Genomic DNA, 22,460 nt, shown 5'->3' with positions numbered 1-22,460 from the left:
TCTCTTGTCTTGATTTCATCTCCAGCTGGTTGCCACTTGATATCCCGATTTATTTTATTTATACTGACGATGTTTTTATGCTGTAAGAAAATATGTTTCACACAATTTTCTGACCTGTATTGGAATATTGGAAAACCATTTACAGCGCTTTATTTTGCTGTCTTGTTAGTGATACGAGCAGTACAGTGATGCCATTTAAAGGAGAAACTAATATTATTTTTGTACACAAGTCAGCAGTTTTCACTTCTTCATCGGGCCAGCTCACTTCCTGAGAGAGAGACAGACTAAAAATGAGGACAAGGACAGTGGGAGAACCCCACAGCTGTGTGTTATTTCCCTATAAAGCAGTACCTATCACTGCAGATGCCTCAGACAGTGTGACATTTTTTTTTTTCGCTGCACGGAGAGTCTGGCTCCAGAGAGAGAGAGTCGTCCGGTCTATCCATCCAAGACGACATGGCAAGTAATGCTCGCATGACAGTCTCTATTTCCTTCCCTCTATCACCGTCTGTTCACATCAGCATTCCTGAGAGACAAGTCAGAGGCGTTACTGATAGCAACTATAGTGGTCCCTTTTCTGTGAGCATGTGAATGTCATTTGATTTGTTTCTTGGAGATTGGCTATTAAGCAGAGGACTGAGACTTCAGTATTGTCATTGTTTAGAGCCTGAATGTGCTTGCTTGCTTGTGTTATGGCTCTAGAGATGGCCCCGGTGGAGAAGGATACCTACGGTGCACACAAGTTCAATGCCATGAATCCTAACAGGACTCCATATATCAGTGACAAAGCAAAGGAACTAGCAGGTAAAGCTCAGTTTTTAACTTGTTTTGTGTTGAATGTCACCATATAATACAAGCTGATTATTTATTTTAAGCTTAACTTCATCTGAGCTCTCAAATGAAGTTAAGTAGTAATTTTGTTTTGTCTTTTTCATCAGTGTTTCTGTATCCATCTGTGTGATCCTTGTACTGCCTGTGAGAGTTTAAGCTGTTTCTATGGCCAAAGTTATGTTATTACAAATGCTTCTCCTTCATAAAGTCCTAACGTTTGGTGTCATTTGTAAATAACGGACTGTTACAGAAATCTCAGTCAGCTCTTTCTTCTTACAGTGTCTCTGTAATGTATATTGGTCTCATCCACCCTCTTGATTTCATGATTTGGAGGCTTTTAAACAGACTACAACCTTAGAACAAGCTGAACAGGAACAAGAACATCACACCCTCGAGACTTTTGGTTTTTACCACACAAATTACTGAGTGATTGAGGTAGTTTGGCATTTACTGTCCGACTGTAAATCTCACCCTGAGTGAAACAGGATACTTAATATGAGTGTTTACAATACAGTTTTGTTTGATTTGAACATATGTCCACCCAAAATCTGTTCTGCCAAATGCCTGCGATGGATTATATGGTCAAAGCTTACATACTTTAAAAAACACACACAAAAAACACAGAGGTTTAAAAAGACATTCTTTTAAAATGTTAATGTTAGGGCGGTCCAGTGGTTGGGGATGTTGCCTCCCAGCAAGATTGGCCTCAGTTTAATCTCCTGACAGGGGAAAAGCTTTCTAAGTGGATTTCAGTGTTTTCCACTTTATGTGGATCCACTGCTTTAATGCTTTAGAAAAGTCTAATGGACTTTTCTCCAAAGTCCGAGTGATTGTGACTTAATTTTACTTTATCTGATAATAGCTGTCAGATCAAGATGTTGCCTTACAAACTTCATACACTGACTTGTGGCTGTGGATGATGCACCATCTCTCCTCCCAAGCAGACAGTTTTTTCTAAAGGTTATTAATGGATTTCTAGTTCTTGTCTTGACTTCCTCTAAGTGACATTTTTAATGACATTTTCAGACAGAGGAAATTGAAACCTTTTTATAACTTGTCTCTGATTGTTGTGCATCAATAAGCTTCATTTTTAGATCCTCACCAGGTGCTCAGCTGACTCAGGACCTCAGGGGAGTCAGCGGTAGGTGCTTCTTCAGGTCTGAAGAAATAGAAAAATCGTGAAGTTCTGAAGATGTCCTTAGGAAAAAAAGTTGATGTTGATGAATTTAGAACTAGAAGGATATCCAGACATTTTCACATACATTGCAGTTTTTTTATATGTCTATTCTAAAGTCTTAAAACAGCTGAATAAATGTTACATTTCTAAATGCCTGCTTGTCACAGGGGTTGAATGTATTTAATTCCATTTAAAGATATCAGCAAAACTTCTGAGATTTACAGCTATACGTCGACATCGCGGTGTCACATCTACTTTCACTGCATCATAACACTTAGTGGTGAGACTGATGTCAGTGGAATCAGATATATTGATCTGAGGTTGTACATCAGGGTTCACATGAGCCCATAATCAAATCTCCACAACCAGCTGTGGGGATTGTGAAGACTGTGGAGCAATAGCGAAGCTAAAAACACAGAAAAGGATGACAAGACAGAGGACACCAAGCCAGACGTATTTATAGATGGTGAGAAATTGATACTGAGAGTGTGCAGCAGAAGGCAGAGTGACTGATAAAGAGACAGACCGAAGAGAAAGAGAGGGAGAGAGTAGGCAGGGCTCTAGGTATGTAAGGAACAACAGCGTACTGGGCCAGTGGGACAGAGAGGGGGAGTCAGACGTAAAGGAAAGAGGGGATCCAGAGGAGAGTGTGAGGTTAAGTGTGTGTGTGTGTGTGTGTGTGTGTGTATGTGTGTGTGAGTGTAAAATCAGACAGAGTGCAAGACTGTGAGCCAGGGAGAGAGATGCTCGAAGAGGATGAGGAGTAACAGGGCGAGGCAACAGCGAGAGGAGCCGGTAGAGCGTGTATGTGAGGAATAGTGTGTGAACAGAGGGATGCGGTCATGTCTCTGTGAGAAGGAGCAGTATAGCAACGGTAACCATGCTGAGCCCCAAGATAAAACAGGCACGCCGGGGTAAGCACAGTCCCTCCTCCCTTTCCTCCATCCTTCATCCAGGCTTCATTTTTCTGTCTTGCCTTCCTTTCTTGCTGCTTTCTGCTTCTTTTTTCTTTTCCTTTTTTATTTAACTTGCTGCTGCTGCAGAGCTTTTCATTGTCTATCATCAATATTGTCATTAGTGCTTTCACTGATAATGACATGCAGAGCAGTGTGTCCTTGCATCCTAGTGAGCATTTTACTAGCAATTTGATTCATTTTCTTGCATGATCCTGAGTGTAGTGGCTTCAGCTGTTCTGTGGAGAGCTCACTGAGTGTTAACAGGCTCTACTATAGGGTGATGTAATCTGACATGTCTTCCTCAGGTGATTACACTACCCTTATTCCTAGAAGATTTAATTCTGATGGAGATGAGGCACGTTGTAGTAAGCATCGGTGCTGGGAAGATAATTATCCGTCTCAAAATCACTTGTATTCTGACGTGTGCACCTGAACGCATGACTGTATCTCTGTTCAAGGTTTCCCCCAGCTATTCGGCTGTGGGTTTGTGGCAGGTGACAGAGATCCAATTGGGAGGAATGCGTGACTCTCTGCCCCTGTAAATCCCAACAGCTGACTCTCAAACATAGTTCCTCTAATGCTGGGTAAAATCCATTTGTGACCACAGAAGTTGGGACACCAAATATATGTTCCTCTCACATGATATTGTGAAGATTAATATGGAAGCTGTAAATCAGAGGAACAGCTCCTGCCACCGAGATCATCATGATGCAGTGTATAAATACTTCCTGTGCTCTTCATAGCAAGCGGTTGCTAGATAACACACAGTTTGGCACACTGTTGCAGGTGCCACGGGCAGTTGTGACAGCTGCCACCTTAATTTGAGGAAAAAATTATTATTATTGAAATTGCTGTTCCGATACATCTTCTTCGTGAAGCTTCATTTTTCTGTATCTTTAGGCGAAGATGTTCCTTCGTTTCCCCCCTGGCAGCTGATCACTTGTTCTAGACCAGCCGTAAAAATCGGATCATAAAAGATGATGGGGTGGAGAAGTGCCTCCTCTTTCTCCTTCACGAATACAGTCAGAGAGTGCAGTAGCTGTAGTTGCTTGCCATGTCTTGTGCGCTTGCCATCTCTCATTTGCTGTAATGGTATCCTCCTTTGATTAGATTCCCAGCTCTGCTCTCCACTGACCCTTTTATGCAGCATCTTTTAGGGCAAATTCAAACAGCATCTCAGAGCTGGGTCTGGATCCTACTCTGTTATGCTGGAAGACATTTACAAAACTGTGAATGATGTAGATGAAGCTTCTCTATTATCTGTATAGTTGGATGATTACTGAAACATTTGAGTGGATAACATAAGGGCTTTAGCAAATATTATGTGGTCATTTTGATATACCATAGATTCAAAATTGAGAGGAAGACCATTGTGAACTGAGCTGTGTTTATCATCATCACTAATAAATGTATTATTGCACCCTTATCTCATTCAAATGGTAATGACATATGATACATTTTATATTAATAACTGAATTATTTCAATAATACATAAATAATTTACATTTCAATCATTTAAAGGTTGGAGCAGCTATCCACAAGGTAAAACCTCATAGAATATATTCAAATACCACTACTGTTGCTACCACCACAGTGAGACCTTGTTACTTTAGATTAAACTGTTTATATATACCTTTACAACACTTACAATCGGCTTAAATTGTAAACTACTCAGCGGTGAATAAAATAGTTTCAGTCAGCTTCACTGCAACCAAACATGAAACCAAACAGCAAAACGCTACAGTAATGCACCATTAATAATCTTAACCAGCGTGAGCCCTTTTACTTTTGATACTACGGTGGGCGGATGTAGCTGTCATGTTTGCACCAGAACGTATGACTATAGTTCTGTTCAAGGCTTACATTCACTCAAATACTGCTGAAGATGCTGTACTTTACTTCAGTAATACAATTTTTAAGCTTTACTTTCTATGTGTTTTGTTTTGTTTTGTTTTGTTTTTATATAGAAGTATGAGACACGGTTACATTATATATGCTGTATTTATAAACCTTGATGAGCCTGCTTCAGCTGTCATTTTGGAAATGACTGCTTCACACAGTCATTCTTCTTCCTTCTCAGCAATCATGACTCTGCAAAGGAACGATGTCCAGCAAGGGGAGAAATAGAAATGAGGAGTCCAGACAGAGAGCTGATAACAGAGCGAGAGAAAGAGAGAGGGAGGGAGAGGAAGAGAGAGATGAAGAGAAGAAACAGGAGAGGGAAAGGAAAGAGAGATCTCTGTCCAGGCCCTTAAAGATACCTTCCCTGCTGTCCTCAGCAGAAAGCAAAATGCAATTAACAAGGAAAAAAGATGCCATTGATTTCTCTCTTCTCTCCTCTGCCTGTGCCTTGTGTTTATCTCTCTCTTTTCTCTTGCTGGTTGACTCCCCAGGGATCGCTCTACTGTCACAGTTTTTGCTCCATTCCTTTGGCATACAGATGCTAATATATAATCCATATTTTAATTCCGGCTGTAGCAGTCAAAGCACAGTCTGATCCAAAGCAAAACCTGTCTATGTATAGCAATGAGACTGGAAATAATGAATGCCCTTGTTAATATCTGAAACAAATTAAAACATGTACAGAAATAGACGGGTTTCTTAAAACAAGATGGCTTTGCAGTGAAATGGAGGCATTCCCTTTGTAGGCTGAATTCAGATGAAATCTTGATGCATGGCCCATGCTGTGGGCTTAGCGGTACCCGAGGGAGACTACAAAGAAAGATTTAGAAAATTACTTATCCCGTGTCTTTGTGGAATACTGTCTCTGTCACTCTTTTTCTGATCTCAATGTGTGTACCCATGCAGCGCGGTCCAAAAGCATGGTTCTCGGAGAGTTGACAAGGGTTTCCAGGCCCTGTTCTCCTCTGGATCATGAGAAAGCGCTGAAGGCGGGCTGGCTCAAGAGACAGCGGAGTATCATGAAAAACTGGCAGCTGCGCTGGTTTGTCCTGAGGACCGAAGCTCTGTATTTCTACAAGGATCAGGATGAAAGCAAAGCACAGGTATTGCAAAATAGCACATATGAGATATTGACACCTGTTGCAAGGCTGCTCTGTTATATTCCATCGTATTCCCCCTGAAACATCTGAGCCAACTTCTTGAACTGATCCGATTAGTATTTAGAACCCAAAACTGATCACTCGACTGTGTTTTTCAACTAAAATAAAACCAAATGTGTTTTCCATTCTCTTAAATAGCCAAGTGAAATAAAAGTGACCGTGTGTTTTTTTTAAAAAACCTGTTTGCTAAATGAAATACTTGGTGTCGAGCTATGGCTGGGTAAATATCATCATCTTTAACACAGAAAATCAGCTCCATTAAGACCTCCCCACAGTCTCCATTAAAGCCATAGCGTGTTGTTACTGCCCTGACACATACACTGATTATGTGGTAACTACCTACCCTGTGGTTGTGTCTGAAGCACTTAGTTTTTGACCTTTGACCCTATCTGTGCTGAAAGGATCAAAAATGCTAGTACATCAGGAAGCACCAGTAGGATAAGTAGATGAAGAGATGTTTCCCTGAGTCATTCCTCCCTCCATCATCATTGCCTTCCTCTGTTGGACAATTGCCCAGAGTCCCGTGTACTCAGCGCTCCATAATATTTAACATTCACTACACGCTCTTGTCCAGAACCTCTGATATCTCACACCTTCCTCGCCTTTCTCCGGCAGGGTTGTATTCCTCTACAGGGTAGTCAGGTCAATGAGGTGCCTGCCAATCAGGACGAGCCTGGCCGCCACCTTTTTGAAATAGTTCCAGGTGAGTTGGCACAGTGACAGGTCTGTTATATAAGGAAACAAGTAAGTAAATAAGCCTTGTTCAAGAGATGCTGAACAATCTGTTTAGCATCGAGTGCCAAATAGAAAGCTTCGCGCTTGGCTCCCTTTAGATTTTTAGGTCAAACTTTATGTTTTACCTAGCGGTACTTTTCTCTGTGTTGCTTAAAATTGTGATCAGACTATACATGCAGCAAACCTCTGTTTAACCTGTGCTGATCCAAGTATCTCTTGTACCATCTGGTAGTTTTAGATGGTCACAGTGAAGAATGATTTTAGGATATTAAGATGCCTCCCTGATGTCATTGTTCAAAATGTCACTATATATAGATATACATAAATCATGCTTACAATGAGCTTAAAGTGCAATGAATTCTAACAGATAAAAGTACCCAGCTGTAAATAAATGTGCCCCACTGCAACTAAACGCAAAAGCAAGATCGTCCAGTAATGCATGCATTAATAATTAATGTAATCAGAATATAATGTAGCCCGGACTGGGGCCATTTTCGTACACAGTGAGCACTTTTACTTTTGATACTGATAATGCTAAATGCATTCACTAGGTGTATGTTTGAGCCACTGTACTCTATGTAGATATTACAGTTTTTACTTTGCTCATTCTAAGGCTTCATATATCACGATGTGATAAAAATAATAATAATCTGATCCTTAACGAGGTCTAAAACCATTTCAATACAACCTGAAGTGAACAACAACAACACATACATATTACATGATTATTTCTTTAACCAAAATGAATCCAAAATGCAAAAGCAGTGTATAAAAACTATGTGATTCACATTGACATGATCTTGTAAAACCACTTTTAGCAATAATAACTTCACGTTATTATTTCTTGTATGATTTTACCAGTGTCCTAAATTATTGTCGAAGAATTGTGTCCCACTCTTCTTTACAACATTGCTTCAGCTCATCGAGGTTTGTGGGCATTCATTTGTCCACAGCATGCTTGAGATCCCTCCGCAGTATTTCATGGTTGAGGTCTCGACCTTGACTGGGACATTTCACACTTTGATTCTTTTTATTTTCAACCATTTTCTTGTAGATTTGCTGCTTCATCTAAGCTTTATCTTTCAGATTGATGACCTCACATTTGACCTCAGGTCCTCTGGCTGCAAAATAAGCCCAAATCACAATCCACCACTGGGCTTGACAGTTTGTGCTAAAATGCTGTGTTTGATTTTGTCTGTCCAAAGAAGGTTTTTAACCCTCCTAAGCCAAGCTGCAATGCTCTTTTTGGAAATAAGATGCTTTTTATTGGCAACTGTTCGGACAGGTCATTCTACTGTCATGAACTTTAACTTTTAACATGCTAACTGAGGCCTGTAGAGTCTTATCTCTTAAGGTTTTTGTTTGTTTGTTTTCAGTTTCTCTGAGTATTTCATGGTCCGACCATTGGGTGAATTTACTGGGACTTCGACTTCTGGGGAAGGCTGGCAAAGGTCTTAAACGTTTTCCCCTTCGGAATAATCTTTCTAACTGTAAAATAATAGACTTCAAATTGTTTGGAAATCAACAATTGCATCTCTAAGATCATTAGTGACATATTTCCTCCTAGGCATTGTGTTGGTTAATATCTGAATCCTCCACAGAAGCAAACTGCCAAACATCTACTTTCTAGATGCTCACTGTCTGATGATCAGGAAATTAAATACATTTGATCAGCAGTACCTGGCTCTTACTTACCTCCTTAATTCCTATTAAAGTAGTAAGGGTGCACTTAGTTTTTGACACACTGCCTCTGCATTATGGCTTAGCACGTGTTAAATAAATAACAACACAGTTTTGTAGTTCATCTGAGGTTGTATTTACATAATTTTAAGACATGCAGATTCTTTTTTATCATATCTAGATGCATAAAATCCCAATTTAAAAGGGGGTGTACTTTCTTTTTACCATGAACACCTTCCTGCTGCTCAATGGAAAAATAATATCCAAAAGTACTTTAATTTTTTTATGGAGTACTTTACTTTTGTTTATTTACCACCTTACATAAAATCAGCTGTTTCATTTCTTTTTACAGAAGCATGAATATCAAATTTCCATTGGAATATAAGTGGATTTTTTTACCTCATACATTCAATTTAGGAAGCTGTTCCAGAAATACATAAAACACATTTATTTTAGGAAAATAGCTGGCAATAAAAATGTAGAGTTTGTAATAAATGGTTTATTATGTGCAAATACACTGCCCTCAGTCTCATGTGACCTTGTAGGAAAAGACTGTCTAGTTGAAAAAAACAGTGTGAAAACACACGTGAGGAAAGGTCCAGGACAGAGAGAGAAAAGAGTGAAAAGCATGGTGCAGTTGCTGGTGTCCCATGGGAAGCCTTCTCTTTCTGGGTTGTTTGTCTTTCACACACAACACACTATGCACCACAGTGCAGGACTTAGCAATGAATGCGGGTACTAATATGTATTCTCCACAATGAGCCGTGTGCAATCCTTGCTAAACCCCCTTTTCAAATCCTGTGTTTTGTATTGCTTTTTCTAAAATATGTGAGTTAAGTTTTATGCTTTTATCTCTGCTGAGTATTTCCACCTCTTCAAAGGCAAAGGGGTACAGCGGGAGAGAATTCCACATAGGGTAATCAAAGCTGTGCTGAAATGAACTAAATGTCAAACTGAAATGTCATCCCGGGTGGCATCAAGCTGTGTTCACCCAGAGGAAGAAAAGGCAGAGCTGCATGATTGTGTCTTTGTACTTTACAGGGGCGCTTGAGCTAATGAGGTTATTGAGAATACTGATATTGATGTTAGCAGCTGGATCTGTAAACAAAGTAATTCTGCAAAGTCACTTGCAATCTAATTTGCAGAGGTGCTATCTGTTTTGTGTTTGATTCCATATGATTAATAGTGAATTTGAAATGTGGTAGTCATTATTCCATAGGGACCAAGACAAAATTGAAGCATGGCTTTCTTTTCAGCAGGGGCTGGAGAAAAGGATCGAACTGGTATAAGCCATGAATCATTCCTGCTGATGGCCAGCTCCCAGAGCGACATGGAAGAATGGGTCAGAGCCATACGTAGAGCTATATGGGCTCCACTTGGTGGAGGTTTGAGTCTTTAAAATGTCCTTATATAGACACACATGAACACAGAAGGGTCTGCATGCCTTAAAAAAGGGATACGGGGTTTGCATAAGAAAATTTTTGAGCTATTAGTCACATGAATTTCTTGGTTTTGTGACTGAAGGTGTCTTTGGGCAGCACCTAGAGGAGACAATGTTGTATGAATCCCAATGTGGCCCTCAGAGACTAGTCCCTGTGCTGGTTGAGCAGTGTGTATGCTTCATCCGTGAAAATGGACTCAAAGAGGAGGGCCTTTTCAGGGCCCCCGGACAGACCAATCATGTTAGAGAACTGCAGGATGCCTTTGACCGCGGTGAGAAGCCAGTGTTTGACAGGTGAGGCAGTGGGAGGGGGAATTTTATCCACAACAGTATGCTAAGCCATTATCTGTATGGAATAGTACTCTATATTGTGCAGTCCTTTTCTCTTTCAGTTCCACAGACGTCCACACAGTGGCATCACTGTTAAAGCTGTACATACGAGAGCTGCCAGAGCCTATAATCCCATTCTCCAAATACACACAGTTTCTCTCTTGCGCTCAGCTTCTTACCAAGGATAAAGAAATGGTATTGAATTGTCTACTTAAGACTTTACTGGTACATTTCAAAATCTGTTCTTAGCAATAAACATCTACTTTTTTCCAAGGGTATTACAGAGCTCGGCAAACAGGTGAAATCACTTCCTCAGGTCAACTACAACCTCCTTGAGTACATCTGCAAGTACGTAAAGTGTATCTTGTCACCTACATATATATATATCAGTGCTGATGTCATTGTGATGGGACTCATTATTCTGCCTTCACGGCTTCACAACTGATGATTTGTCAGCCTAACAAAACCAGAGACATTCATTACACCCACATTGCCTTCATCAGGGGAAGTGACATCACTGTGCATAATTGCATATCTTCTCTAACTCCTTACATTATGGAAAAAAAATCCCACGCACCAGTCACAATGAGACCTCTCAATCATCCGACCTGATTATTTTTTAAAGCCAGCTTTAGCAAAGCTTAGCACTGATGATTATATGAAAATAAGTTTTGCTTTTGGTTGTGTCTGTTCAGGTTTCTGGATGAGGTGCAGTCTCACTCCAATGAGAATAAGATGAGTGTTCAGAACCTGGCCACTGTGTTTGGACCTAATATCCTTCGGCCCAGAGTGGAGGATCCAGTCACCATGATGGAGGGTTAGAGAGCACATCGATCTTTGCTAATTTAATGCAAATTTGTGAATAAAAGCATGAATTTCAATCAGTGTGTACAAAGTTTCAAGATAACTTGAGAAATTTGTTGTATTTTTGTTTGCCATTCTAAACAGGAAGTACGCAGGTGCAGCACCTAATGACTGTGCTGATTAGTGAACACTCACGACTTTACCAACGTGAGGAGCCAGAAACAGAGATTAAAGTTCCCATACAGCGCCAGGAGAGCCAAAGGTGCAAGGTGGAATGGCTTTCACAAGAAGACCCTGACCACCCACATCCCTCAGGGACAAGCTCCAAAATGCCTAACGAAAAAGCCCAACCTTCCACTTCTTCTACAGACATTAAAGTAACAGCAGTGAGCCCTGTTACACTGGACAAGGGTGAGGAAAGTCAGACTGAAGGGAAGAGCAAAAGCAAGACAGAGGAAGACATCAAGACTGAAGGAAAAGTTGGAAGCGATGCAGCTGTTAGCCCTAGCAAACAGGCTAAAGCATTGCCTTCCTGGAGATCCACCTTCAAGGGCAGTGCAACCTCAGGTGGGCCAAGAGGGAAAATAGGGGGATCTGCAGGGGATGTGTCGGCTGCCGGGGGGAGCAACTGGTTAATGAATGGTCTGTCATCCCTCCGAGCACACAGACGTACCACCTCATCTGGGGAGAGACTAAAAGACTCAACTGTATCTCTAAAGGATTCAACCCTCTCCCTTAAAGAAACTACTCTTAAAGACTCTCACAGAGACTCTGATGAAGATTCTTCTCGAACATCCTTGTCTCACAGAGCTCTCCACCAATCCCACAGACTGTCTGCTTATGACAACGTGGCCCCCTCCAGTCTAAGTCTACCTGCTGACACTTCGTCCATCTGGACGTCTTACGAAATTTCATTGTCTGAGCCAGAAGGGAGTGATAAAGCAACAAAATTAGAACCGAGTCAAGAGAGGCCCACACAGTTGAAGGACTGTGCAAATACTTTGGATCACAGTCCAAGCTGCAATGAAGATGATGATCTTGCAGAAACAAATGAAGATGCCACAAACAAGGTGGCCCAGCTCAAGCAGGAACTGAAGAAACAGAGGGCGAGCTATGAAGTCCGTATCCGCAAGTACGAATGAGTCATTTGTCATTCTGTTTAGAATAGCCATTCAAAATCAAAATGTATTATTTATTTATTCATTATTATTCATACATGTAATATTTATTATTAATTATATTTATTTCATTTGAGGTTGGAAGAGTCCTGTTCCAACTACCAGTCCCAGATAAACCGCCTCGAGGAGGAGCTAGACCAGGAGAAGAAGAAGTTTCACATGCTGGAGATCCGACTCAGGAACTCAGAGCGGGCTCATCAAGATGCAGAAAATCGCAACATTCTCCTTCAGCAAGAGATGGAGGAATTCTTCAAAACCCTCGGAGATCTAACTACAGGAGCAACACGGACCAAATAGACCAGACCAGCCTGCCTTCATCTGGTCCAACAGTGGAGGAGGAGCTCAGTTACTGGGACGCCCAACCAGCCCCAAAGCTTTGAAGACCAAATACCTCTAGCGCAGTACTAATTGCCATCTTTTAGTACAGCTCTCTTGTGCCTACACTGACCAGTGCCGGTGCCAAACAAGAACTCCTCTGGACCAAGCACCTCTTATTTGTCATTCCTTGCTGTTATATACCATAGGTCATTTAATTAGCAATTGAAATTTCCTTGTAAGAAACCAGAAAAGGCCTTACTAAAAATTATGAGGTACATAATACATAGATACGTTATTGTTGATGCTGATATTCTAGAAAGAAAGGTAAGCTTTTAGTAAAAGAAAGAATAATGTGAGACGTTAAAATTCAACTCTTTTATTTGCAGGAGTTGAAGGTTGACAGTTTCCATTTTCTGATGTATATATTTGGTCTGTTAGTGAGGCAAGTGACCTTCCCAAAAGACACCATAAAAGGTTAACTTGTTGCTGACAGTGTTTGGCCAATCAGAAGAATGCATTGTACCAGTAGTGCTGAATGGCTCTTTTTCCCCCCCACGTGTACCTGCACTAATATCAGATTTACTCAGAGGCAAAATCCTGCTTAGTCTCTTCTATTGGTTTTATTTCTAAGGACAATGAAGGAGGAGCAAAAAAATTAATAAAAATAAAAAGTTGAATTGTGGCCAAGAGTCAGGACAGCGTCACATTCCCCAAAGTGCATTTTGGGAGCTGATGCTAGGGGTTACTGCCTGGAGTGCCCTACCATGAAAAAAAAAATCAGGCAAAAAGGACATTTTGGGAATTTGAGCCTTACAAAAAGTTATCCTGGCAAAAGCAAATGTCTGTTTCCCAACTCTCTGAAAGCATAAATACAGTGCAATCTACAGTAAAATGTACAGATCTGTCACTAACTTTACTAATCCATGAACTATACTGCACAGAAAACAAAATGCATATAAATAGTGCTTCTGGATTAAATGTACATTACATACAATGCATCCTAGCTTGAAATAAACAAATAAATAAATAAATACAGAAAACAATACAGAAAAAAATATATACTTTTTTGCATTTCTTTCAAAATGATGTGTGCCAAGATACTGTTTCTTCACAAACATGTTTGAATGAGTGCATGTGTGAGGTAGAACTCAGAAAGATGCACCACAGAAGAGAGGAGCATCGGCGATGGAAGAGAACTAAAAATCATGGAATTGAGTAAGGGCACTTAAATTAAATATCTTAAATATCAGACAGCTGTAGATAATATCAGACAGTAGGATAAAGTGACTAATTTAGACTTGGTGTCTGGTGATGTCCCCAAAACAGCACTCAATCTAGCCAGTAGGGTTGTTACAGCGCTCACAGTAATCATCGACTCATTCTACATTTCTACTCGCTCTCTTTTCATCCAGCTCTTGCTCATCCAACAGACCGTCAACTACAAATTACATCTAAGTAAAAGAACTAGTCAGAATACAATCAGTTTACAGTACGCTATAGTAACAAAAAAAAGGTCAGTGTCAGGGCATTGACCGTTAGACTGTTTGCTATAAATATGCTAACTTGGATGCAGCAAGGGGCACTTTCTACAAGATGAGGAACAATATCAAAATAAAATCATCGGTTTGCATCAAGATCCAAGATCAAGTGTGCTATAGTTTACTGTTAGACAGAATTAGTGTTCATTCAAATGCCCCACCCAACCCACCCCCCACCCAAAAAGAAAAAACTATACTAACTATACTATATAAAAATATACTCAACATAATGGTAGTGCTAACGGTATGGCATCTGAATTTGTAGTACTAGCTAAAAAAAGAAGAAAAAAAAATCAGATCCGTCTCTTTCATAACATACATCACAGTTTCACATCAAAACTCTCTGCAGCAAAAATACAGTAATAATGATACAATTGCAAACCACAGTCATTTACAGCTTTATATGGGGGGGACAATCTGTACATTAAAAAGCACGGCTCTACAAACTAACATGACAAGTTTCATTGGCCTAAACCCTCTCCCATCACACACGCTGATGAGAAAGGACATTTCCGCGTTGTTCGCGTGTATGTGCACCGCGTGTCTAACGTTATCTGCAGCAGGCCAGCGCGCCCAAAGAGGTGTGACCGTCTAAGCTGCTGTCTGTTTCCGAGGTCATGGTGGGGTCACTGCTTGGGTCAGTGGGCTCTGTGGACATGGACGAGATGTCGTTGGCCGAAGAGGAAGAGGAAGATGTGGGCTGAGGAGGGCTGTCAATCACTGCTGCACCTGTGCTGCGAAAAACACACATCAACGCCTACGTTTCGTCAAAAATACACAGGTTAGTGATATTTTCTGGTGTTTTACAAGAAAATAAGCTACTTTCTGCTACAAATGATTTATATTAGGATGGGACTGGGCAAGCAGGATGTGCATCATTTACTTTGGCTCGGGAGGTTAAGTGGGTCATCCCACTCTCTTCAGCTCGTACTGTATAGCCCTCTAAGAGGTCAGTAAGACTAGAAAGCCAAGATATATCAGTGCAGTCCATCCTGATGTCTCACTGGCTTTACTAATAAACCATTTGTGCATTACTCAGTCATGCACAGAGAGTGGGTGTCTGAATCTTATGAAACTACAACTTGTCTTGTTATCTGATAAACAAACATTATGTGAAAAAAAAATATTGCAGATGAATCCTTTCCACCTTCTTATCTCCCTAAGTTCTCAAGATCACTCACCTAAAGGAGACGGCTGGCCTCTTATAACTCCGTTCCTTTTCCATTCCTCCCATTCACTCACTTCCTTATAAATCAGCTCTGCAAAAAAAAGGAAATTTGTTTTCATTCAATCTGGTGGGAGGGAAAGAGGAATCATCATATGCTTTCCCGTATAGCTGGAGTGTACTGCATACTGTACGGTCCAAATAGCAACATGTTACTAATTTGGACTGGCTGTGCTGGTGTGACCCTTCTAAAAATGATTGAGGGGTCATTATCACCTGGCAGGGATAAGGATGAGCTCATCCTGCTGCATAACTGAAAGTGATATTTACTCACAATCTTAAGTCCTCTCATGCCCAATAGAGTCAGGTTTCCCACAGTGGAAAACACTAACTGAGAGGCTTTAAAAAGGTGTCTAAAGTCACTAAATACACCATCTGGCAGCCATGGCAAAGATGCAGAGCTTCACCTGATGTTTCTTTGCATTTATACAGTCAATCCTGCTCTACTGGATCTCTTTGGATATGTTTTTTTGTGCTTTATTTTAATAGAAATTGATTAGGTCGCTTCATCACCATTCATAACATCCTTATCACAAATTCTGACCACCTGGTAATTTGCCACAGCGTGCACATCATACTAAGTATCACTTTCAAACATCATAGCTTTCTGGTTCACTTCTGTGTGGCTTCTGTCTGGCAGGTAAATAATAAATTAAGAGTCAAACATTTACAGTCACAGGAAGCTGTCTAACCTTTCCACTCTTCCACGGTGTGCTCCCGTTCATCCAGCTGTTTGTCTGGGATCTTTGGTGGGGGCTGAGAACGAAAAAAATGGTTTAAATGGCACGTTGGTGGTACAAGAGTGATGCCAAGTTTCCACTGAAAGTGATTAAAATCTCATGTAACACATTCAAGAAACACGCAGTATCGGCGATCTACTTACCGCTTCCACTTCAGCTGGATCATACCAAACGTTAATATAGGGGTGCTGCAGGGCCTCGTCTACCGAAATACGCTTGGAGGCGTCAATTACTAACATCTTGGATAAGAGATCTCTAGCTTGGCTTGCTGTGGGGGATTAACAAAAAAAAATGATGGCAATTAAGATCCCGTGCTATTGATCACAAGGATGTCATTTGATGAATCAGTTATTGGTTGTTTAAGTCATGACAAGAAACACCACCTTTCAGTTTGTTGTGATCAGAGTCGGCAGGGAAGAGAACATCTGGGAAGAGTTTCTCAAAGCTGTATCCAGCATAGCGGGGCCTGTTTTCTACGTACGTTCTTACTGAATGGTTCAGCTTCATTAGAAAGTCCTGAGATGGAGTGCCTAGCTGCTCAATTACCTTGTTCCACTGGTCGATGTCTGAAGCGTAAATGTTAAGGGAAAAGGCCACATACATACGCTCCAAAAGACCATAAGGGCAACATGACATTTAGCTTTCTTTGAGGTGCAAACATTAATAGCTCTACTCACATATCTGCACACAGGATCTATGGTGGCATGGCTATTCACTTCTTTTCTATTCAGCCAATAAATAACTATAGTGTGTACTCTCTCGCCGGCTACCACCATTTATTATCTAGATTTGCCTGCATTTTATCTCGATATGTGGAAGCAGCAAAGGAATGACAGAGGTAATTGTTGGTGGAATGGCGGAGTGAAAAACTCTCGGGATGGTGGTGGATCTCTTCACACTAGATGAAGTGATGACACAGTGATAAATCAATGATGGGGAAGGATACGATCAGTGCCAGGGAACAACACACTTCCCCTGATCATCTCAGCCACAATGCATCCCACTGACCATACATCCACTGGAGGTGGACATTTAGATGGCAGGGAGGTGGACATGCAAACAAAAACGGTGAAGAGAAGGGAAAAAAAGGTCACAAATGAACAAAAATAAAACAAAGTGAGAAGAATGTAAAACGGAACAGAAGAGGTGCGGCGATTAGAACAGAAGCGAAGCCGCGACAGCCGGATGTGGGTGAGCTCGAGTGGGAGAAAGCATTGTTGAACAGACAGTTAATGACGTGATGATGAAACAGAGAAAAATCTGACAGAAACTTTATAAAAGACTGTTAAAAAAACGGCGAGGAAGAATTTAAAAGACACAAGGATACAGTCCCTTCCTGGGAAAAGGATTTTATGGCGAACCATTTCCGCTAGTATGCAGCCCACTGACCATATGTCCACTGAACAAAGCCAATAAGAGGTAAGGAGAATGCACAGCAACAGGTTAGTTATATATAAAAGGTGAGTTAGCAAGCAATTTCCCTTTGTGTGAAGAAGCATGCAGCTTAAAGCAAGCAAGATTTATCTCTAAAGCCTCATACTATGGTGCAACGGAAGTTCATTTTTTTACACTGAAAATCTAAAAAGGCAGACGGTGTAGACTAATAAGATACAGCACAAAGGAAATCACCCACCATTGGCTTGGTAGCCCATGCCCAGGATAACCTCTGGTGCTCTGTAGTACCGTGTAACTACATACGGTGTCATCAGGAGGCCCGTCGCAGCTGTCCGAGCCAAGCCGAAGTCTAAAATCTTTAGTGTGCAGTCTGACTTGACGACAATATTACTGGGCTTGAGGTCCTACAGAGGAGCAAACAAGCAAAAAGGCTTAGAACCTCCTTCTCCGTTTCAACAAAAGGCAGACGTGTTTACTGAGATGCTTTCCTCACTTTCATATAAATCTCATGGCAACAGGCTGATGTTTCATGCTAAGGAGAAAATAATGCTTCTTTCTTGAACAATGTTTGATCAATACTCGTGTCGGTAAGCGGCAATTGTCAGGTATCGGTGCCACAAGCACACTTGGCTGCATGTTTCTTGCAGCACTGATGCGTTGCTCTTGTAAATCACAGCGCATCCATTCATTTCACACCTGCTTCTCACTGATCCATATGAGAAAATGATTCAGCTTCCATCGTCAGAGGAGGTGAGAAGTCTGTATCAGCTTACAAGAACGGATAGAAAATCAGGATTTTGTTCAAAGATGTTTTATTAGGAATGTTTGCTCTGTCATTTAGTAGCTATAACAACATATGCTTTATAATAACAATATAATTATGAAGTAATCCGATTTCTGTTGGGGTTTAGTCATTAAAACTGTATTGAAAGACTGCATTCACCACTTAAAGGCGTGCCGGATGACCGTTTGCCCTAACACCTCAGCGTCAAGTATCACAGCAGGTTTAACAGGTCAGAACACTCCCTGGCATTAGTGTGTGTGTTCATGGCCAGCTGATGCTTACCCTGTGAATGATGCCCGCAGCATGGAGGTGTTTTATTCCGCACAACATCTGATAGAGCAGATAGGAGAGCCTCTCGTGGTCTAACTCCATCTGTATGACCTGGCACAGGTTGGCATCCATCAGCTCCATCACCAAGTATCTGATGGAGCGGAAACCATTTACAGTTTAAGCTAAAGAGGCATTTCAAGAAAACACGTGACAGGATTTATTATATTTAGATTGTACACTGCCTGTGTAACTTGATACTTACACATCTTGGAATTCTTCGAATGATTTTTGTGGTGTAAATACATTTAACAGACCAATGATCTGCGGGTATAAAGTTGCATTCATCAAAATCGTGGCATTTCAAAATAAAATACAACTTGGGTCGCACGCACACTCAAACACACTGAAACCATTACAATGTCTCCTACTGGTGAAAAGTATCTGAGTACTTTGCCCACTTACATTTTTGTGATTGACACATTTCATTAGGACTAGCTCTCTGTACGCCCTCTTGGCGTGGGTCTGATTTTGAAACGGCCGGCTCAGCTTCTTGATGGCAACATTTCTTTCAAGGATTTGGTCGTAAGCAGAGCTGAAGAGCACATAAATCAGCATAAATGGGTGTAAGACATGATAAAAAAATAACGATACTCAAGTTCAACACCTTCGAGGTCTGAGCTTGTAACATAAAGTGGCACAATTTACAACTGATGTGGGCTTGAATTTTAGTTTTATCAGTAACAGAAGGTGTCATTAAATTAGATTGTCGTGGACTAATGGAAAGAGTGACCGCTATTTCTCCAAGCAGCTGTTGACTGAATAAGAATGAGGCTGAACCACTCACCAGACGATACCCTGTGCTCCTGATCCAATGGGTCTTAAATTCTGGTATCGCTTCAGCACGGTGAATGTTGAGTCCCCCACATCGACGCTGTAGAACTCCTTTTCTCTCTTGTTTTTATTCATGGTGAAATCTTTGATTACTGCCTTCTGTGCATCCAAAAATGTCCTCTGTGGAGACGGAGACGCGTTTAAATATTTTGCAGAGCCAGAACTACACAATAGATATCCCACTTGTCCTTCCCTGCTCCAGAGAAAGCAGATTAGGAGTAAAGGAGAAAAGAGAGTGCTGAATTTCACACTAAAAGCATTGCGGGCAATTCCTCATCTCAGCAAACTCTGAAACGCACCAAGACGGCAGATTTGATATCGTCAGCCGTGGTGGCAGAACAGCAGGCCGCGGGGAGGTCTACTTCATCATATGAAGCAACTCAGAGAGTGACTCTATCACATGGAAAATCAAGCCCGGTGATAATTCCGCTGAGTTTGGACCCCAGCCCAGGAATCCAGCTCAGTTCTACAAGCAGGTCCTCCACGGGCACATGTTAACTGGGTCAGGTTCCACCATGAGACTGCGAGCCCAGATAATACACAACACATGGATGCCGACTGGTGCGCACGATGTTCATCAAACTGAAACGCCTAAAACCTAAAAAAGGAGAAAAACTAAGCAGCTTCCTTTCACTTTCTTCAGTTCTTACATAAGTGACATAATCACCCTCCCCATTCTCATTCTTCCACTCTTCCGACAGACAGTCCATATGAGGGATATAATTGCCAGAATGAAGTGAGTCAGCTCTCCTTCTGTTCCTCCAACGTCACAAAGACGTCCATAACATCCACCTCCCTCACAACATGAAAATAGACATGCTGCTTCTTTTTATATTCCAGACCGGAAGACAATTGTGCTCATCCAAGTTATGACGGCTTAAACGGCACCGCTGTTGGTATGTAGCGATGGCCGTGATATGAATAGTTATTAGCTGCACATATGACGGATGATCTAAGCCATTATTTTTTGCAGTAATGGCTATCTGTGATGATAATTCGGGCCAGATTATTACAGTGAGGAAATTGCACTTGATATCTTCTTGTGCCCTATATTCATACTTGGTCACACACTGTGTTAATATCAATGTCCCTAATGTGAAATAACCGGTATTGATGCCTAGAACTGCACGTGGCAGCAGCAAATTCCCCTAAAATCAATTGCCTCACTGCTAGATTGCAGTTATGTGTCAGCTGCAGTATTTATAAGGGTTGCAGCAGCCACATTAGTAGTCTCATGCAGCACTCAAGAAGCTGGGAGTTTGGACGGATTTAAAGGCATGCAGAGTGCTGCGAATCATCGAGCAGCCCCAGGCTTTCTGCAAAAGCACAAATACAGCAGGTCATTCACAGAGTTCACTGCCTTCTAATGATTCACCATTTATTTTCTATAAAAAGAAAAAGTTGCTTCACTCTATCGATTTAACAAATAGCTTCCAAAGTCTATACTTCATTCAGTCAGCTCCTAGCGATACATATAAACATGAACACAAGAAAACCAGCATTTGCAATTTACCACAGCAGAATACAATCTCCCATTGTCCCAGCTTACATGCATCACTCATCAACAGACACAAGGGATATGTCAGCCATGTACATGTTTATTAGAGTTTGCCTCGTGGACACTTTTTGTCATATAGCAACCTTAAAATATGCTCAATCAAAAGTTTAGACAACCTGCTTTCCAGCGCATACGCGCAGAGAATGTACGGAAAAAGACTACAAGAAGAAAATGACCGCGCTGCGCCTCAGCGATACACATTAATAACAGAGACCGAGTGAAGGACCGCTATTATTCATCTTCAACCCATGTCAGAGTGTTAACCTTGGACACACGACCCCTCTGCCTTGTCCAGTCGATGGCAGAGATAGCTGACGGTGATAATAACGGCCACATCGCGATATGACAGCCAGGCCCTGATTTTGACACAGTCGGTGATGACACCGGTCGGCTTCTCCCTGAATCTGTGAGCGAACCGTACACGGACTATCAGACTTTGACGACATTTAAAACAAACAAGAGGGATTCTGTTAATCAGTGAGGCTACAATGTAACACAACAGCCGCTCGGTGAAGCGGCGTGAACGTAGCCACTTGTGACCCTCCCCCCACGACCAAACAATAAGCACGTCTGAGGAGCGGAGGTGCGAATCCTCCTCTTACCTCTGTCATCAAATCATCAAACTATCGATCCCCCGGCTGCTCGTTCAGCGGTGAAACGTTCCGGGGCTGCGGGCTATTTGTTTATGCCGCCGCTGAATGATCATTTATTCGGCTGCGCGGCTTAAAAATACATGACCTCACCAAATTTATTGCCTACGTTTCCATCTGACTGCCACTGACAGGCCGGGACGCGCAGTGCGCACGGGGCATGCGTCCCACCAACAAGACGTCACTCGTGCACAGAGACACACCCACCTCCTCCTCCTACATCCATCCTCGCTTCCGCTTATGTATCCAGCTATTTAAAAATAGTTTTGGCCAACTTCCGTTTGAAAAATATATTTATTCTGCATGCTTTATACTCGTTATGAACACAGTGGCAGTGCCGAAAATTAATAAATATTCTATTGTTAAGGGAAATTAATCAGAGCCCTAAAAATAATGATCATACTTCCAGTCAACAAAGCTCAGCAATGCAGAAATGTGATTTCCAGCTTTCAGTTTGTAATGAAAAGTGAATAATCAAAGTGAATGTCATACAATTTACCCACACAGCCATAAAGACAGTGTAAGTTCCAGGCTGTGTGGATCACTGAACACACAGGTCAGACAGAATAGTGTCCAAAACAAAACACCTTGGAAACAGATCCCGACCTCTTCCTAAAACTGACCTTGTTGCAAAATCCTTCACAGGGGTATGACGTGAAGGTATGAAGTGAAGCTTGGAACAGCTTCAAGCAAAGGGAATTCATAGTTTTTTATACTGTTTTCCCTCCTTTGTCAAGTCTGTTAGGTTATTCGGATATTTTTAATAGTCTAGAACTGAAGATATTTCCTTTAATCAATCAATCTATCTATCTATCTATCTATCTATCTATCTATCTATCTATCTATCTATCTATCTATCTATCTATCTATCTATCTATCTATCTATCTATCTATCTA

The 22,460-nt window shown here is 41.3% G+C and overlaps 2 protein-coding genes across 14 annotated transcripts in view; one reads left to right on the top strand and one right to left on the bottom strand.

Annotated features, from left to right (window-relative positions):
• The first annotated feature begins 328 nt into the window (after positions 1 to 328).
• Positions 329 to 12,797, top strand: arhgap22a (Rho GTPase activating protein 22a). Of its 8 annotated transcripts, none has more exons than XM_005743887.2 (12): positions 329 to 459; positions 703 to 804; positions 5,773 to 5,969; positions 6,642 to 6,729; positions 8,138 to 8,212; positions 9,698 to 9,826; positions 9,966 to 10,176; positions 10,275 to 10,407; positions 10,487 to 10,560; positions 10,908 to 11,029; positions 11,161 to 12,148; positions 12,272 to 12,797. In XM_005743887.2, the coding sequence occupies exons 2-12, from the start codon at positions 705 to 707 to the stop codon at positions 12,489 to 12,491; spliced, it is 2,337 nt and encodes a 778-aa protein (XP_005743944.1). In that variant the 5' UTR covers positions 329 to 459; positions 703 to 704; the 3' UTR covers positions 12,492 to 12,797. The 8 variants fall into 8 exon arrangements, with proteins under 8 accessions (XP_005743944.1, XP_005743943.1, XP_005743945.1 ...); XM_005743886.2 differs by having other exon boundaries at positions 329 to 463; XM_005743888.2 differs by lacking the exon at positions 329 to 459 and adding an exon at positions 513 to 579.
• A 265-nt stretch (positions 12,798 to 13,062) lies between these two features.
• mapk8a (mitogen-activated protein kinase 8a) overlaps positions 13,063 to 22,460 on the bottom strand; it is a 10,179-nt gene continuing 781 nt past the window's right edge. The window contains exons 1-12 of one of the 6 annotated variants that reach the window (XM_013913530.1): positions 21,516 to 21,732; positions 19,309 to 19,475; positions 18,927 to 19,056; positions 18,727 to 18,785; positions 18,477 to 18,615; positions 17,649 to 17,814; positions 17,343 to 17,414; positions 16,399 to 16,581; positions 16,159 to 16,283; positions 15,968 to 16,031; positions 15,232 to 15,309; positions 13,063 to 14,779 (exon numbers count right to left, since the gene is read on the bottom strand). In XM_013913530.1, the coding sequence (XP_013768984.1) occupies positions 14,601 to 14,779; positions 15,232 to 15,309; positions 15,968 to 16,031; positions 16,159 to 16,283; positions 16,399 to 16,581; positions 17,343 to 17,414; positions 17,649 to 17,814; positions 18,477 to 18,615; positions 18,727 to 18,785; positions 18,927 to 19,056; positions 19,309 to 19,475; positions 21,516 to 21,524 (1,371 nt within the window). In that variant the 5' untranslated portion in view covers positions 21,525 to 21,732 and the 3' untranslated portion in view covers positions 13,063 to 14,600. Of the gene's footprint in view, positions 14,808 to 15,231; positions 15,310 to 15,967; positions 16,032 to 16,158; positions 16,284 to 16,398; positions 16,582 to 16,961; positions 17,034 to 17,342; positions 17,415 to 17,648; positions 17,815 to 18,476; positions 18,616 to 18,726; positions 18,786 to 18,926; positions 19,057 to 19,308; positions 19,476 to 19,654; positions 21,464 to 21,515; positions 21,733 to 22,460 lie in introns of those variants that run through there. The other 5 variants (XM_013913531.1, XM_005743893.2, XM_005743894.2 and 2 more) reach the window with 5 other exon arrangements.

This window comes from Pundamilia nyererei, unplaced genomic scaffold, assembly GCF_000239375.1.
Source record: "Pundamilia nyererei isolate P.nyererei 1_Seehausen unplaced genomic scaffold, PunNye1.0 scaffold00136, whole genome shotgun sequence".
In the NCBI taxonomy this organism is placed as follows: Eukaryota; Metazoa; Chordata; class Actinopteri; order Cichliformes; family Cichlidae; genus Pundamilia; species Pundamilia nyererei.
The sequence above is the reverse complement of the archived record's forward strand: the minus strand, read 5'-3'. Positions and strand labels throughout refer to the sequence as shown.

Bases quoted from the DNA above. Each gene is read 5' to 3' on its own strand.
- arhgap22a (XM_013913527.1), top strand. From the start codon at position 672: ATGTGCTTGCTTGCTTGTGTTATGGCTCTAGAGATGGCCCCGGTGGAG. The intron at 6,730-8,137 runs GTGAGTTGGCAC...GTTTGTTTTCAG, and splicing joins CCTTTTTGAAATAGTTCCAG to TTTCTCTGAGTATTTCATGG. The intron at 9,827-9,965 runs GTTTGAGTCTTT...TTGTGACTGAAG, and splicing joins ATGGGCTCCACTTGGTGGAG to GTGTCTTTGGGCAGCACCTA.